Raw genomic sequence first — 19,001 nt, 5'->3', positions numbered from 1 at the left:
GTAACACAGCATAACCATGGTGATTATATCCTTTAATTTAAATCCATTGTGTAGCTTAATTTTTTCGGAAAACTTTATTACTATGAAAGTAACTTTAACCTTATTCAATAGACATGGGAAGCTTTTTTCTCATATTTTACATACTCAACACGTAATAGCTGTATACAGACTTTAATTGAATTAAATGTTATGGAAAAAAATCAGTCAGATGAGATATGAGGGAAAGAAATATTATAATAATTTCACTATACGACTCCCATTAGACTTGTCATTCTTAATTTATGGCATTAATTTAATGCTAGGAAGGATAACTAACTAAGTTAGAGTGATGGATTTACTGGATTGGTTTAATTTAATTGCTTTAGCTGTTCAATGAGCTTTGCATAGAGATGAAGGTTTAAGTTAGCATTTTGCTACATTCTCTAGTAACTCCTGGTAGATCAGTAGATAAGAGTACTTGATTTATTATCGAAAAGACGTGGGTTCGAGTCCTACTTTGGGCTATAGATGCTGTAATGTGATTTTTCTTGAGAACTTAAGAAATAGTTAGGCTTCTAACAAAGATATTTGATTAGGATATAAAAAATAGTTTCTATATCGATCTGTGATTGTTGTAATATTGTCTATAAACCATCCAAATGAATAGTTTAACTAGAATGAAGCTACATCCAAGTGGTAGAAGGACGGCGTCTTTAACGTCAATTAAATGACCTATAATGCTAGATAAGCACATATCAAATGAAGTCACTGTATTGTTGATAGGAATGTCACTAACAATCAAACTCCGCTTGATTCTAGTTAAACTGCCTAATTGGCCATCGTGTGGACATCATTGCAATATTGCAGCACTTCCTACTCATCGCAACACTTGAAGTTCTTTTTCATCATTCTTAAGTATGTAATAACAACTATCCGACTATCCAGAGTGCCAGTAATGCAAAACTCGACGCTACGGAGCTTTTAAAGCTCTGCAAAAGCTCACATATTGACATTTTATGGAAGCCAACTTAATGAGGCATTCAAAGGGCTGCCATATGACATTCATTAGGCTTCATTTGATGTTAATATAAAGGGTAACTAGTGGCGCATGGACTCAATCATTAGCAAATCCCATGTTTTCCGAAGAATCAAGGAGCATGCTCAATCATATTGATTGTATATACTTATGAGCACGCTGATTTAAGTGATTTAGGTGAATTTAAATAATTCCTACAAAACACAATGTGCAAACTGACATTAAATTAGGGTGGCCAGTGGATTCTCGCAAAATATCGGTACACTTTTGGAAAAAATCAGGACATTTTTAAGTTTGACACTATTGGGATTATTTTGGACTATTTTGAGTTTAAATATTCAAAGAACTAGTTAAATTACGTTAGAAACTTGCAAAAAAACGCAGAAAATAATTGAAATTACGAAAAAAATATTTTCAGTCTTGGGCTTGAACCCTTCAATAGGAAAATGTCGGCTTATTGAAAAATCGGGACATTTTAAGGCTTTGTCGGGACACAGCAGCAAGGTAGAAAAGTACAGCAGTGTCCCGGGAAAAATACAGCAGATGGCCGCCCTACATTAAATCGTAATTTACTCACTTCCGCTAAGTTTTCTTTAAATTTCCAATTCAATTTATTTAAATTTATTTTTAAAACTTTAAAAAAATTGAAAATAATCCTTAATAAATTGAGACACAAAGCTGAATCATCACTAAACTATTCCAAACATTTTATAAAAAAATTTCAAACAAAAAATCAATTTATTCGAAAACTTCAACCAATTCCATAGCATTGAATTGTCACAATCGAATAGAAAATATTGCAGGAATTTATAACCAAAAAAATAACAAAAAACTTATCAAACTATCCCAGCTTGTGCAGAAATATGTGCTAACAAGGACTGAAAATGTTTATGTGTAAAGCACAGAAATGTCGAGGAAAAAACTTAAATGTGGTCCTTTACTTTAATAATATAAATAGTAAAAGCTGTGCAAAAAAAGAATGTGTGAGCTACTTTGGCAAGGCAACAACAACAAAAAAAGAGACATTATAATGCCTAGGCGCAAATTTGTGGATTCCTTTTTTGCTGTCAAGTTGATTTTGTGTCTCATTTTTTGCCATATCTCTTTTTTTTACGACTTGAAAATTGGGATTTATGTTGTTTGAGGGACCTCATATAACATAAACATTCATACATATCAGTATGTGCACCCTTCACATTTTTTTTGTGCTTCTTTTTCCTTATTTTTTTCGAAACAAAAAAGTGTATACACATTAAAATTTCAACACATATGCCGACATCTCACATGCATACGTAAATGAAGGGAGTAAAAGTGAAACATTTTTTTAGGTGGCATGTAGAGGAATATGAAGGATTTGAAGACTAGAGCGCTTTTTTGAATACTTGCTAACGGTCATGAAATATTTGAAAAATTAACGGTCGAAAAATATTTGAAAAATTAACGGTCAAAAGATATTTGAAAAAATATGACAGAAAAGACACATAAAGACACAGAAAGACACAGATAGACACCGAAAGATACATAAAAGACACAGAAAGACATATAAAGACACATAAAAGATGCAGAAAGACACAGAATTACACAGAAACACACAGGAAGACACAGGAAGACACAGAAAGACGCAGAAAGTCACAGAAATACACAGAAAGACATAGAAAGTCACAGAAATACACAGAAAGACACACAAAGACACAGAAAGACACAGAAAGTCACAGAAAGACACAGGAAGACACAGGAAGACACAGAAAGACGCAGAAAAACACAGAAATACACAGCAAGACACAGAAAGACACAGAAAGTCACAGAAATACACAGTAAGACACAGAAAGACGCAGAAAGACACAGAAAGACGTAAAAAAACGCAAAAAGACACAGAAAGACGCAGAAAGACACAAAAAGACACAGAAAGACAGTCAGACAGACAAAGTGCATCAACAATCCTAACCTCAAAAAGTAAATTAAAAAACATTTTTTCCATGTTACTTACTTTAAAGCCATAGAATCCCATATCAGATGTTGGTGAGAGGTTTATACTAAAATTCATCAGCCTCTGAAATTCCAACAATGCCTCAACATCCTCACCAAAATAAGCACCAACACTATGAAATGGATCCTTTAACGTCTCAATTGACAAATATTTTTTAAATAAATTTATTTCACTTCTAAAATAAGCCATTGTAGATGGAAATAATATAACGGTCAATAAATATCCATAGAAATTCAATTTATGTGGTACGAACGGAAAATAATGAAATGCTTGACTGCTCATATCAGTCCATCCTTTATCATTTATCAAATTTATCTTTTCCATTCTACCCCAATTGTGCTGATGTTGTTCCACAACTGATTTATGTCTTAAAAATGGATGATAGTAAAATAAATTGATGATATAATTATTCCTATGTGACTGCTGACCATAATCGTCATCGACACTATTGCTACGTTGACCACTTATACTATATGGCTGCATACACAACGATATGTAGTAAATAAAGCCAATTTTATCATGCGAATGCCACAATTTGCTCATGATTTCAGCAAGCATCGATTCATTTAAATGACAATCATTGTGGTTCACATAGATTTTTATCGAATCGGATGGCAGTTTTAGGCTCATATTGAGCCAATTTTCTAAACGATTATCGTTAGTTTGTGCTAAAAATATTGTCGCATAATCTCGTCTGTCTGGTATATTCAACTGATAATCTGTTGTATAAATTATTTTCATGATTTTATTATTGGTTTTATCAAATTTTGATATGTCGACGATGTGCTTTAGACTTGCATCAAATGATATAATCCACAATCTCATGTTAACACTATGTCGTATTGTGATATTTTCAATTAAATTATAAAGTTTTTCATATAAAATTAAAGTACTTTTATCATCATTTTCATCAATATTAATGTGTAGCATAAGACCGGAGGATACAGTTAAAAACTGATATAGCATAAATGCCACGAGCATCATATTCATGAGGATGCTTTTTTTTGCTGTTGTCTACTCTGTCTCTTCCTGTCTGAACACTATCAATATAGACACAAAAAAAAAAAATATTAATTAGAAATTTTCAATTATTCAAATATTTAGAGAATTATAATAATTTTATAATAATGATTATGCTGACGATATTCCATGGATATTGTTAAGGGGGAAGCATGACTCAATGGAAAAAATTGTCTGGTCTTTCAACCAGATTAGTCGATTTATTACTGTCTAGTCTGTTAGATATAACACAATATATTTCAATAATATCAAGCCTATAACAGACATGTACAATAGATTAAGGCATAGAACATAAAAGTGTCACGTCATCATATGATGAATATGTATAAACTTGAGCAACCGAGACAGATAACACATCTATTAACAGCTATAATTCAGAAAACAATTAAAGACTTGTCTATGCAACACATATTATAGTATTTACACCTTGGTGGTAAGCCTCGATCAAAACCAAACACTTCATGCTATTTCCAAAAAAAATTTGCGACACACTAATGTGCTGCGGCATACAGGTTAACCACCACTGACATATTAGGATCAAATCTAATTAATTAATGTCTGAATATCTCACTTTCTTAGCACTTTTCCTGTTATTTTAACAAGCATAAACAAAATTCATTCAAGCTAGTCTGTCTGCTTGAATTTGTCTTCAAACTGTCTGAAAAACTCGTGAATTTAATGTTAGTCTGCACATTAACTGGACACTTTTGATAAGTCTTAATTTGTATCACAAACTGGCACAAGAAAATTAAGAATGGAAGCATCTTTAGACATTTGACTTGACAATCGACCAACGTGCCATCAATGTCACTTAAGGAGGTAAATGGATGCAATTACAAAGAGAAGACTTTCAAAACTGGAGTCAAATACATGAGTAGACTCTCATCATTTAATCAGATAAGCTAAAGTCATCCAAACTGGCACAAGTTATCGAAAGATAGAGCTGTCTACAGACGTTCTTTAAACGCGGCAATCGGCCTCGTGTCCCCAGCCAAGGAACGAACGAACGATGCTAAAGTCAACTTCCACTAAATATTTTACCTTATAGGATTCGAACAAATGCATTTGCAAAATTTACAGACAGTTAGTTTCTTAAAGCCTTAGTCTTGCACTGACAGAATCACCTAAACATGTGAATATAAACTAGATTGACTGCACTTTGACTAGTCATGTCCACAAAATAAATGAGATACTACTCTTTGGCTTTATGTTGATAAGAATTGAATTCTTTTTTAATTAGAACCGGGAAACTTGAGGAAATATCAATTTTTTGGACAAATTTGTACCTGAAATTGAGGGTATTGACCTTAAGAACTGTTCTCTATGTACAAAATTCAAAAGCTGTCCAAATATTCCCTATTTTAAAAAATTTCCCCCAAAGCTGTTTCCCCCTCATTTCCAAAAATTTCTCTCCATAGTTCAGTTCACATCTCCTATCTCACTATCATATTCCAAAAGATACACTCCTAATTATAATTTTTAATCAACATTTTGCATTCACATTAAATAATAATATTATACAGTCCTGTATGTTCCTTATTCTCTACTCATTGTTTTGAGAATCGTTTATGATTCAGCATGCAATAATGACCACAACATGCATTATATGGAATAGAAGTAAATAATTATCATAATTGCCTCTGTATATCCTGGAAAACTTTTCAATTATTTTCCTCACAATTGGGCTTAATTAAAGACTTTTTTTTATCAATCCCTGCGGCTGCTTTGATGAAAATTTACAATGAAACTAATGAAATTTTCGTGTTTGGGTGACTCCTTTATATGTGCTCAGAATGTCCTCATATTCAACCTATTTGTACTTCTATGGGTAAATAAAATATTAACAAACATCCATTTTTCATAAAAATGTTGTTTATACAGGATTGTTGCTTTTGATTTCCTACCCAAAAAAAGACAAGTTCGAGTTTATTTTAGGTATCGAAAATTACAAGCTGTAATAATATGATAATTAGGGGATATATGAAGAAGAATAAAGCGATATAAAAATGAATTGTTTTTTTGTCACTTTAGGTGATGAACATTTACATACTTAATAGATATCTTCTTGTTTGCTGACGCAGTTATGCATTTTATCACGATCAGTTAAGTGAGAAGTCAAGTAATGGCATGTTGATGGGATTGAGCTTCGTCTTACAATTTTTGTTCGTATTGAATGTTAAAGACTTTTAATCTTTGTCAGCACGAGGATGAAGTTTCTAATTTAGGCTTAAATCAGCTATCACACAGTCTCGTGTATTAAATTCCGTAAGGCGAAGTATAAGTGCCATAGTGACTCAGTTGAGCTCACCCTGAAAACAACCGGATTTGCCAAATGACAGCAACTTGGCTTTAAGTATACTGCCACCTCATCGCCGTGGTGGCTACATTTCAATATGTGCCGATCGAGTCAGTGTTGCTAGTTATTAGATGGAAGAGAACTAATTGTTCTACTACAACGCTTCTCAACCTATACTCTAGGACACGATATGATTGGTCCACTAGGAACATACCTGAATATCACAAACCGCGTAATCGATCGAATAATCCGGCAACAGACAAGTTTGACTCTTTAATCGTGTCCGACGCCAAGTCATAGTCATGAATCATGATATTTATGTTAATGCTTCAATTGAAAGCCATTTGGAATCTGAATAGCACAATGTAGTTATCAGGGTGTTGTCACATCTCCGCAATCGGCGGTAAAACGTGAAAGTTCGCTGACATCAAGACGAGGATGTTTGCTGACGTCTACGAGACGGTTGATTTCGGACATATAAAATGACTTAATTTGTTATTTTGGTATTTAATGAGTTAGGTAAGAGTTCAATGGATTACTGTGTGAACAACAATGCAAATGTACTAAACTCAAGCCTTCCTTAAGTTAGTAAGTATGTTTACAAGATTTTAAAATTTTAGGAAACCCTAAATTTTACTTGGGATTGATCCCGGGTCATTAGAACTGTTTGAACTACTCTCTAACCACTACGTCGCTACTGATTATCTAATTTAGAAGTATTCTAACTACAAAATCAAATTTGTTGCTTCGTGCTGTTTGAGAAAGTAATATAGAGGTTGGAACCGACAGTATTTAGTCAATCATTCTCATTGACTCTATTCTGTCGCTGTATCCATGCTACCTCCCATTACTATAGAGCTTAGTCCATTTACTGTGCTTTTTAAACTGCGTTCCTGTGCAAAATCAAAATAAAAAAAAAATCAATATATTAAAGTCAATTCAGTTCTAACATTCGATTCATTTAAGCTTAATTGACCTATTTTATTCCAAAAAACCTACCCTGAAATCAAATTCATCAACACCATTAGCAATTGAAAAATGACATTAAATTTTAATGCTGTTTATGTCGTACATTCAATAACAAAAATAAAAAGCACTTTTGTGAACTTTACTCTGTCAATATTAAAGGTAATTAAAGTCAATGATGATGTATATGAATGTATAATTTGGTTTTATGTCATGATATACATGAACACACACCTCAGATACTTAATATTCATCTCACAATTTTGTTAATGACTTGAATGATAATGAATATACACAAAAATAATATATTTCTTCCTGCATGCTTCACATGAGGAAATGTAAAAAGTTTCTTTTATTTTTAAGGAATAATTTGAAGTTCTTTCAAGTAAATAAAATAAAGTTTTTTGGCAGGTTTTTCCTGAAAAAGTGCGGTTTTACGTTCAGGCAAGATTGTTGTTTCCACAACACGAAAGCTTTTTATTTCTTGATACGTGACGTGAACTTTTATGCTTTTATATTTTTATTTTCTTTTTTGTTAATTTAATTAGGTTTTTGCATACGGAAAAGTTTCTCTTTTTTTGAAGTTTTGAAATATGTTGAGCTTGTCTTCATTATTTTTTAAAACTCATGTGGCTTACGACGCTTTGAAGTTTTCAAATAATTTCCTTCTTTTTGCTTTGAGTTGTTTTGAATTCTGGTGGATTGAAAGCATATTCAGATTGTTTCACTAAAGTGGATTATCCTCGATTTCGGATTATCCACTTCAGTTTTTTGGAAATATCTTCAACATTTTAAGAGTTGAATTATTTTTTATTTCAGCTTATAATAATGTGACCCGGCAGTGATAATTCTATATATCTTGATTTTTGTTGGTCCTAAAGATGTATTAATTATTCAATTTCTCAGTCAAATCTACTAGATTTACTGCAATCATTGCTATAAATTTGTCAATAATTGAGATCCCAAAATTCCAAATATACGAAAACATTAGTTAAAGTACGCTCTACAAAAATTACAAAATGTATCTTCGAAAACTCTCAAAATGTTTGAGATATTTCCAAAAAATTACAAAAGTCCTCGTGTTATTGATCGAGGGACTTAAGCGCATTTTTGTCCCAGCGATCAGTGTTTGATTAATAAGTCAGTTCAGTAGAATCCAGGTCACTTCCATTCCTGCAATGCAAGATCCAGTAGGATCCAGGTCACATACAGATCTACAAAACAAGATCCAGTAGGATCCAGGTAACTTCCATATAATTTAACGGATTTTTATAATTCAAACCACATAACGGTTATGATAAATTTAAATTTTGTTCAGTAAACACTGTTAACAATTCGAAGAACATTGAAAAACACTGTAAAACAATGAAAAAACGTGTTTTTGTTGTTATGAAAATGAAAAATTGTTAATTATAGTATTTATGTGTTGATTTGAAACTTTTAAATGCCCGGCGCCGCAATAACTTTATGGTACTGATTTTTTAAAACCATTCCGAGCTCTCTACGATGTCTAGATAAAAAGTTTTTAACGTCAGCCGACCGAACGAACGAACGACCGAACAAAGTTTCTTATTAAGCTACCTTTTTGAAAAAAATTTCAAAAATGCGCTAAAAACTGAAGTGGATAATCCGAAATCGAGGATAATCCACTTTAGTGAAACAGGCCGATTGTTTTTGAATTATGTGTACAAGCTGCATATCTTGAAAACATTCATTTCAAGAGCTGTTACCTGATGTAGCCATGTTACTATGTGAATCTTTAAATTAACGCAAAAAACTTCCCAATTTGACTCTTTCGAGTTGACAAAAATGCGTTAATGTACAGTTGATGCCTAATTTAAGCTTAATTTTGTCAACTCCGGTTTGTTGTTGGCTATGTCACATACCCGAGTGAATCAAAATAAGGTACGATTAGCTAATGTCAAGCAAATGTGGTTCAATGTCTGCACCACGGTATACCTTGGTGGTAAACCGAAACCGCATATGTCATCTCCTAAACGGACGGTTTGTGTTATCCCCAGAAAATTAAGACGATCATTTAGTGTCGTGGCACATAGTTTTTGTCCAAACGGGTGTGTTTGTAGAAGGTCTCTGTTTAGCTAGTGACGTTTAAAATGTATGGTGGGGGACACTGGTGTTTCGTACGACTGAACAGACAATGCAAACCGTTAATTAGGTAGAATAGGTTAGGTGTTGCACGGTTAGTGCTGGTTTGAAAAAATACTCCGTGTACCGTCCAAATTGTACCGTGTCTTAAGAAAGTTTGAACAACACTATCTTCAGCTGGCATTTGTTCTACGCCAACTTTCCTGTTCCAAAACAAAGTCTCCTCATAGATTCCATCCATAGACGATGTAAACACTTTTGTTTTTGTTCCAGAACTGCCATTTTAATTTGAATTTCAAGAAAAGCTTCTAATTTGAGGGATAAATCCCTAGATTCCGAGTGTAACAGACTATCGTATGTCTAGTCATGAATATCCGATCTTTTATTCACAGCCTATTCCTATCAGACATTCAACCAATCTTCCAAGAATCCCCCAAGACACAGTTCATGACGTAAGTACTCAAAAATAATCGAATTACTCAAAAACATCCAATTTTCAATCCTTTAAAAAATATTCTTGTCTCTTGACTAAAGTCACCAAAAATGAATCAACCATCCTACGTATTCACATCAAATCAAACCCCAAAAACACAACAAACTCTTATGAATCAATGCATGTTCAATTGAAAGAATAAAAACAATTCAAGTCTAGTGTAAATAACTTGATTGATGAACATTTTCAAACTGAAAATCAATAAATAAAGTATAATATGCATGATAAGTAATAACAGTAGAATGAAAATGAAATTGACAAATTATCATACGCCTCATCATTGATGTATGAATACGAATCGATGATGATGTATGCATAAGGAAGGAACATAAGTGTATGAACCTTTTGTGGGTTGGTAGGAGGTGTTGTATTCATGAATATCAAATTTCAAGCTTAGTGTTATGAATATAATTGCTTACTGATACAATGTTGATGGTTCATTAGACATCACAATATGTAAATATTTAGCCAATACCTTTCATCGGAAGTCAATTAAGTTGTCGACATAGAAAAAAGTAATGAGTCATGACTTTATAGAATAAAAAAATTTATTTCGTATAAAAAAATAACTTTTTTTTGACAGGTTATAAAAATAGAGAATGCTTTAAAAGGCAGCAAGTGCTTGCTCCAAATCATCGATTAAATCCTGTGAGTCCTCAAGGCCAACCGATATTCTAATCAATCCATCAGTAATTCCCAATTCAGCACGTTGAGCCTCTGGCACAGATGCATGTGTCATAACGCTTGGTAGTTCCGCTAAACTTTCATATCCACCAAGAGATTCAGCAAGTGTAAAAACTTTTAATGTTTCCAAAAATTTAGACGAATTTTCTAATGTTGCATCCTTAATATAAAACGACATGATACCGGAATGCCCAAAGGTCTGTGACAAAGCAATTTTATGTTGTGGATGTGATGGCAATGCTGGATGTAAAACTTTTGATACTTTTGGATGAGCCTCAAGCCATTTAGCAACAGTAACAGAATTTTGAAAATGTCTTTCCATTCTTAATGATAGAGTTTTTAAGCTTCTGTTGACCAAATAGCAATCGAATGGTGATGGAACGATTCCTGTTGATATACAATTAGAGACTATTTAATTTGGGGATTAAATTGAGATTAGGAATTAGGATAAATGAGCTTTTAAATGCTGAGGGCTTTATTGACACGGAAGATGACAATTGAGATGGATATCCTCTTGGGTTGCTTTTGGGTGAGGTCGATGTCTCATTTAATTGGATGTTCATCAATTATTGTTCCTTTCCGTGCAGATAGGATTAATAACCCGAACGGTACATCATAGTCACTGAAGTACAGCTACGTCGTCATCAAAATGACGTGATTGTCGGCTTGACGACTGTTTTAAAACCATTTTGATGAGATACGTTGCTGAAGGTAGACTGAGGCTGTTCCAATAAATGTCATATCCTTAAAAACCGGTCTAAACTTACTAACATAAGAAAATACGAAGACATTCGAACATTAAGGCAGTCCTCGACCTTAAACATTCAATTCTCTCAGTCCACCCATTACAAGCAAACCCCCCAAAAGCAGCCCCCATAACATGAAACCCAAAACTTTATTTGTTGCTCGTAAAAGATAAAGTTCATCATTCTTCACAAGTTCTACAAAAACATAACAACGTTCGATGATAAAGTATCACAAAACATGTTTTGTTTAAAAATTATTGGAATTAAAAGAAAACATAAAGAGGAGTCAGCTTGCATATTTTCATCTATAACGAGCTCAACCCTTCTATTCAATTACATAATTTTCCATTCATCTCATGCCCTTTAGGGTGAGTTAAGGAACAGAAGGAAAAAAAAACTAATGAGAATAATAAGAACGATACGGAAAGCTCATCTGTGGATATTATTTTTTTGTATGGGGTCGTTGACTTGTGATGTCTGTTGTTTTTAAAAGGGGATTAAGGATTGGATCAAGTTTGGAGCTGTATGACGGTTTGAATCATCCCGGAAAGTGTATGAAATAAAATCCGGCACTAGGAAATTGTTAGGGCCACACTAAAGGTGGACTCAGCGGCAACCAGGTACCAAGTTGCTACGAAGCAGTCCCCAAACCACAAATTCGCTGACATATCCAATTCAGATGCATTTAAAGAGACATCACCTCAAAAATAAGAAAAAATCTGGATCTGGACCAAATTATCATTGGTTTAGCGCTGGACTTGCTCCAAACTCAAGCAACATTGGTGCTGCACTGGATCCGTATTGCCAAATTGACATCACTTACGACCAACCCAAATTAGCTCAATATAAATTAGCAAACCAAAAAACACATACCTGTAGCATTTTGATAAAAGCGTAGCTTCTCATGAAGCTCCTCACTATTCGTTGCAGCACTTCCCATAACAACATCCGTGTGTCCATTCATATATTTTGTTAATGAATACATAACAATATCAGCACCAAGATCCAATGGACGTTGAAAATATGCAGATAGGAAGGTATTATCGACGACGAGGAAAGCTTTTGTTTTAGCATGAACAATCTCAGCAACTGCTTTAATATCAATAACTTTCATGACGGGATTTGTTGGTGTTTCCATCCACACAAGCTTAACATTTGGCTTTATAGCTTTTTCCAAGTTCTTCAAATCCGTTAAGTCAACAAATTGTACGTCAATACCCATATTTGCAGCAAGATTTCTAAACAATCTATTTGTACCGCCATAAATGTCATCGCCAGTGATTATTCCATCACCAGTTCTAAGCATTGATAGAATTGCTGTTTGTGTACCCAATCCAGATGAGAAAGTCAATGCATATTTGGCATTATCAAGTCCAGCCAAGCATGTTTCAAGTACATTTCTCGTGGGATTACCCGATCGACTATATTCAAATCCTGAATGTACGCCTGGTGCTGATTGTTTAAATGTTGTTGACAAACTTATCGGTGGCACGACAGCTCTAACATCCGTCCGAAAAGAAAAAGGTACAAAAATAGACATAAAATTGAGATTAAGAATGTTTTGGAAAGAAGAAATAAAATCCAATTTATTTACCGACTGTTCCATTGTTCAGGCTTTTGTCCGTTGTGAATGGATTTTGTTGCAAAGCCTGGAGTTTGCTTTTGAAATCCGAGTTCCTCACCGAAAGTCAATCTGTTGGAAAAACAAATAAATTTATTACTTTTTGTGTTGACTCCTTTTTAACTTTTATGGATGTCCTTTAATTTGTCATCATGTGAATGTATTTGTGGCATTTGACATATAACAAGAAAGGACAGGAAGAAGTAAAATTTTTCACTTCTTTTTATCCATGACATGGCGAAAAATTACTTAATGAGAATGACACAAATTTCATTACAGTCACGCATGCACATCTTGTAAGTGAGTAGATGGAATATTTTCGACTTTACGTAGTGCACAACGCATTTTAATTATTGTGTGCGACGACTTTATAAACGGAATTGCATTGAAATTATTTGGAGGATATCCAAAAATAGAAGAAAATTTTTCAAGAACAGTTTTTATTAATGAAAATGAAGAGTCATGTGATTTGACATGATTTAATTTTAAATTGCTGTAAATCATCGAGTAAATGGACTCAGTGGCCTAGAATTTGCATTGAATTGAATTGCACCTGGTGTTTTCTCATTTTAAGTCTAGTTTTAAGAAAGATATGCAAACTAACTCTAGCTATGTTAAGGGGGAAAATAGTGAACAATCTGGCATTAGATTGGCCATAGTTCGGCCCAGGTCGACGAGAGTCTGTCCTAAGGTCGAATTTCAACGAATTTGCAACGTGTGTCGTCCTGAAAAACTGTTCCCTAACAGAGACAGAGCAATCTTTTGGAAAGTTTGCTAAACTTAAATGAACAAAATGAGCATCCTCGAAAGCGTCACTCTCACCTTACTTTTACCTTAAAAGCAAGCTTTTTGTATTCGAGGAGTAGATTTATATTTGAAAACAGATTCAAAATGATTAGGCTTAAAAATAACTTTTAAACCCTACAAGATAAGGTTCATGTCTGGTCAGAAAACTGATGGAATTCAGTTCCAACTAGAAAACGTGTTGCAAGCAAATGTGGTTAGGTAAAATATACTGCAACATTAATATTTGTAAGTCTACATTCAATATACCCGAACGGACAAGGAACATGCTAATGAGTACGCTTAATGAGATTAGTATGCTCATTGTCAGTTAGGGATGTTAACAGACTACCCTACCCGAGTAAATAAAAATACATTATAACTGATTAAAGGCAATTTAATGACTAGTTGATGACTAGTTCTAACGGATTTTGTCCACGCAGACAAGGCTCTACATCTTAGTATGGTTCTTGTAAATAAGAATGTAATCAAGTTGTCTCTGGAGACACTTCTCGAATCACAACTTTAGTAATCATTAAAGCTACAACATTATTTCAAAATTCCTTTATTTTGTCTATATTATAATTCAAAAAAATTGTTCAATATCAACTGACATTATCCGTCCTTGACTCTAGAACAAAAAAACAATTTTCGTAAAGAATTAATCTCAAAAAAAAGCAAAATAAGAACATCTGTGATATTCGCTACACAAACATCATTACTTTCTGATTTATAAACAATACTCATATGTGTTTTTCTTTGTGCTTTGTGCCAAGAAGAAATCCATCCGGAAAACCTGAGACAAAGCATGAACAAAAGCACTTTTCTACCCAATAAATTATATTAAAAGATGAGTAAGAGAAAAGTAAAGGAGGAAGAAAAAAAAAAGTTACAAAACCATAAAATGTGATGTGATGATTGAAGAAGTAACAAAATAAAGGGTAGGATAGGAAAAACATGTGAGTGGAGAAAAATAGAAACAAATTTAATTATGAGAGATATATGGGAATTTCTACCGGATGGATTATATAGAAATTGTTTGTTAGTGATGTCAATGATAATGAATCGAAGTGATGGATAAGATCAATACAAAATTAAAGCTGGGGGCAATGTTGGGTTAGTGGGAAGGTCAAGAGCTTGTATTGTATTGTGGAACTGATATGCATTGTATTTAGAAGTTTTGTGATATTTATACAGGCAGTCCCAAGTAGAATATTGCAATATATTGCTCGTCTCGTCGTCAAAATGAGCCAAAAGTAGCAATTACCATCCCTTTACTCAACTCAGTTGACATCAACAAGACGACATAGAAAAGCCCCAGCGAGGTGCACGGTTCAATTGGACTAAAGTACGTTATAACTAGTTAAAGGCAAGTTAATGACCAGTCGATGAACAAATAAAGAAGCCATAGAACTTGAAGTCGACTCGGATGTGGCTGACATGAATAGCACAAATCGGTTAATCGATCCGAAATCTGGTACCTGGCCGTCGTGACTCTAGCATGATACCGGATTTGAATTTAATCCAGTACCAAGCCATAGTCTCATTTTGTAGGAAATTTGGAATGGTACAACAGATCATCGATCGCAGTGCCGTTGCTATAACCAAACCCTACATTATATTATATTCTAAGCCATAGTCACACGAAGCTGGGGTCAAGTAAGACAGAGAATTCGGAGTGAACTCGACTCCATAAAAATCTGAGTCGACTCCGGACTTTGAAATTTAGAATCGATTAACCAATTTGTGCTATGCAATTGAATTTCACACAAAATCTACTTTTTCTCAAGAAATTCAGTTAACATCCAACTTATCTTCAAGCTTCAAAAGTCATCAAAACATTCAAACTACAAAATTCATTGCCACCAACGATAACATAGCTCTATTAACCCCCCAACCACCCATAATCATTAGCCATCATTCATGAACGACCCCCCAAGAGCTATTTCATTGCTGTTCATTCAGGAATTTAATTTGCATTAATTTGACTTAATTAACATAAATTTAAACGGGGCTCACTTGAGAAGACAACAAACAAGGCATTTAAAAGACTTTAATCTATCTTATTATGCCTCTCTCGCCTGTTGTTGTCTTATCAGCATATGAGAAAAATATTCACTTCTTATTTTATAAACACGAGATTAATATTATGTCGTGTTATTCTTACTAAGTAATTATTTTTAGAATAATAAATTATGTCTACATAAAGTAAATAAAATAAAGAATTTTTTCATGATAATGCATGTCATTTACATACACGAGCGAAGATTATGACGTATTTATGTGGGATCATCAAGGTGATAGAGTTCATTTATGAATGACAATCTGTCTATTATTCTTCATCATAAATGACTCAAATTGAAATTAATGTGATTAATGATTAGTTTGTTGCATAAACTCAGACGGTAATTAATTTTATTATAGTTTGACGTTATTGTTGTTGTGATGGAGTTTGAGGGTATTTTCTTTCAGGGCTGTTGATGAATGGTTGAAAGGCTTAGAGGTATGAAATGTAAGTTTGGGACGTGTTGGATGAGGTTGATACATGTGAATATTATAGGCAATTAACTGGATATGGATATTATTCTTTAAAAATCTTTAGAAGTAGAGCTACATATGCTGCATTATGTAGGTCAAACTAGGTTTCTTGCCTTGCAATTAAGGATAAACAATTGGAAAGCTAGCGCAAACTTCAATTACCAGAAAATTTGAGAAATCTCCTTAAAAACTTGGTATTGGCCTTGAGATTTTGTCGAGCCCGAGATCTCTGCAAATCCTAGTTTGACTCAGACACAATTTGTGATGCTAAATTAGTAAGTAATCTTTAAGCAAATATTATCCAAACTAAGTGGCGTGACTCTAACGTTGGGAAAAATCATATTTGAATATATTCGAATATTTGTCCAACCCTACGTGACACACTATGATAATATTAGGACCGTATATCCCTTGAACATCGAAGTCAACTCAGAATTTGTTTGAACTTACGAGTTTGAACTTGGACGACTCAAGTTGATTTGACTCCATATAAAATTCGAGTCGACTTCAAGCTCTGGTTTTTGTTGAGGCTTTCCTCTAAGATGTGTCATACCGAAGTTTGGACAACGCTGCTTTAAATTCTGGATTAGAATGACTATTCAGAACTCATTCAAATCTTTTCTTATCATCACCAAACTAAACAGCTCCTCAAAATCCAAGCTTGTTCCTCTTTAATTTCAATAATTCACCTTCCAAAACTCAAATAAAACCCAATATGAAATTTTTACAAGCAAATAAATAAAAAAACTTATTATTAGTCCCCGTTTTGTAGTTATAACTCAATTATTGCCATAAAAATACACAGCGATTAAGCTTTAATTGGCAATTACGAACTGCTGACAACTTTTTTATTGCTTAATGTTTATCATAATTTTCTACTTAAAGTAATTTTTTTTCTGTTACTTAGAATTTTTTTTATTAAATTTCTATGCTCTTTGAATTCTTATGAGGAGACTAAGTATCTGGACATTAAATATTCAGAGAATATAAGCTTGAGAAGAAAATTTTCCCTTAAAGAAGCACTTGATGGGATTCATAGATTATAGTCAGATTAAAAGATTAATTTGATGGTTAAAGTTTCAGACATGCTAGTTGATAGAGCTTCAAACATCGAGTAAAAAGCCAAAATACTTATTGCCAAAAACCCCTCGAAAATTCCAATTTATCAAAAGTTTTTTTTTTGCTCAATAAAAATACACGCGCCATTTGGTTGAAGAAACTTTGCTATCATAGTTCAACTTCTTAGAGCAGGAGTGGGCAACCTGTGTGCTGCGGCACGCTAGTGTGCTTCCAAATGACAAGTGCCATGAACACTATGTCAAGTTCAGTTTCACCAAAGAATGCCCAAAGAGCACCACGTAGATGTGCCACGCCACACAGGTTACCCACCACTGTCTTAGACGATATCACTCAAATTACTCAAGATCGATATTTCTCATGGTACCGCAAAAACGTTTAAGAAACACATTATTTATAGCATCAGTAAAATTTATAGGCAAAACTATCGTAAACACATAAAGTTTTCAAACATTTTCATCTCGTAACAATGAAATTTTTTGCACATGAACTAGTCTCATTGGGAATTTCAATTACCTGAGTAAAGGAGCAAGTCTACACCCTGCAATTTTATTGTCTAATAAAAGTCTATTTTATACCTAATATATGTAAGTAATGTGTCTAAGACAGTGGTTAGCAAATTGTGTGTCAAGGTACCGTATGAGCCGTAATGAACCGTATATCGTGTATGGTTTTGATCGAGGGTTAACATCAAGGTGTACTGAGGCACATAGGTAATATGTCTAAGACAGGTGTGGATAACTGGTGTACAGCGACACAAAGATAATGTGTCTAAGACATTAGTGGACACCTTGTGTGTTACGGCACCGTATGAACCGCAATGAACCGTATAGCTTGTAAGGTTTTGGTCGACGCCTACCACAAAGGTGTCCCGCAACATACAGTTCACCCACCACTGGCCTAAGACGTTCAATACAGATAACTATTAATAGATAATTTTATAAATGAGATGAATGTCAAGGTTAACATCCTGTCTATCCTCACTACATTAAAATTATTTCACATTAAACTTAATCTCAATTTTTTATGTTCTAAAAATACATTATGTGCGATTTAGGCTTTTGCCTTTTTTGTTGAAAGCTATAACAAAAAAAGTTTGATGAACTTATCGATTATTTTGCTTTGTTTCATGAAATTTGATATTTATTTTGATTTAAGGTTCTGTTCTAGTTCACGTGGTATCAGTTGTGGAATGTATACCACAAAATTGAATGATAATGAAATTAATTTGAACTTACTTCGACATTTTATCAGTCTAATGAGCAGCTAGTAATTCACAACAAAAAATTGAATTAATAATGTATGAACACAAAGAAGTAATTTAATTCAGAAGAAGCGTACGAACTAAATGACAACAAAATTGAATTGAGACTAAAAGTCTTCTGCATTTATTGAGAAGCTTTTTAATACATCCCATACATATGTATGTAGGCATATATGAGTATATGTCAAAAAAATTCATTATTTCTCTCTTGTGTGCTGTACGTCTCGCGTGAAAAAAAAAGCCGGCATGCATATATTCAATCTGTATGCTATATTGACCATGTCTTCTTTGTTTCAGCCGATAAATGCTATAATACATTCACATTTTACTCTCTTATGACATTCACATTCTCTTCCTTCTTTTTATTTTCAGTGTCTTATTTCTTTCTCATTTTCTTTTTTTGCC

At 33.5% G+C, this 19,001-nt stretch overlaps 1 protein-coding gene across 1 annotated transcript; it reads right to left on the bottom strand.

Moving 5' to 3' along the window:
• Nucleotides 1-10,409: 10,409 nt before the first annotated feature.
• Nucleotides 10,410-18,711, bottom strand: LOC139099555 (cystathionine gamma-lyase-like). Its single transcript, XM_070652051.1, has 4 exons — nt 18,571-18,711; nt 12,908-13,006; nt 12,187-12,812; nt 10,410-10,954 (listed from the first exon to the last, which is right to left on the bottom strand). The coding sequence occupies exons 1-4, from the start codon at nt 18,576-18,578 to the stop codon at nt 10,488-10,490; spliced, it is 1,200 nt and encodes a 399-aa protein (XP_070508152.1). The 5' UTR covers nt 18,579-18,711; the 3' UTR covers nt 10,410-10,487.
• Between the last annotated feature and the right edge of the window lie 290 nt (nt 18,712-19,001).

The sequence above is a fragment of the Chironomus tepperi genome, unplaced genomic scaffold, assembly GCF_022539635.2.
Source record: "Chironomus tepperi strain 1889 unplaced genomic scaffold, CSIRO-AGI_Ctep_v1 contig_475, whole genome shotgun sequence".
NCBI classification, from domain to species: Eukaryota; Metazoa; Arthropoda; class Insecta; order Diptera; family Chironomidae; genus Chironomus; species Chironomus tepperi.
Note: the sequence above shows the minus strand (reverse complement) of the source record. Positions and strands in the feature narration are given on the sequence as shown.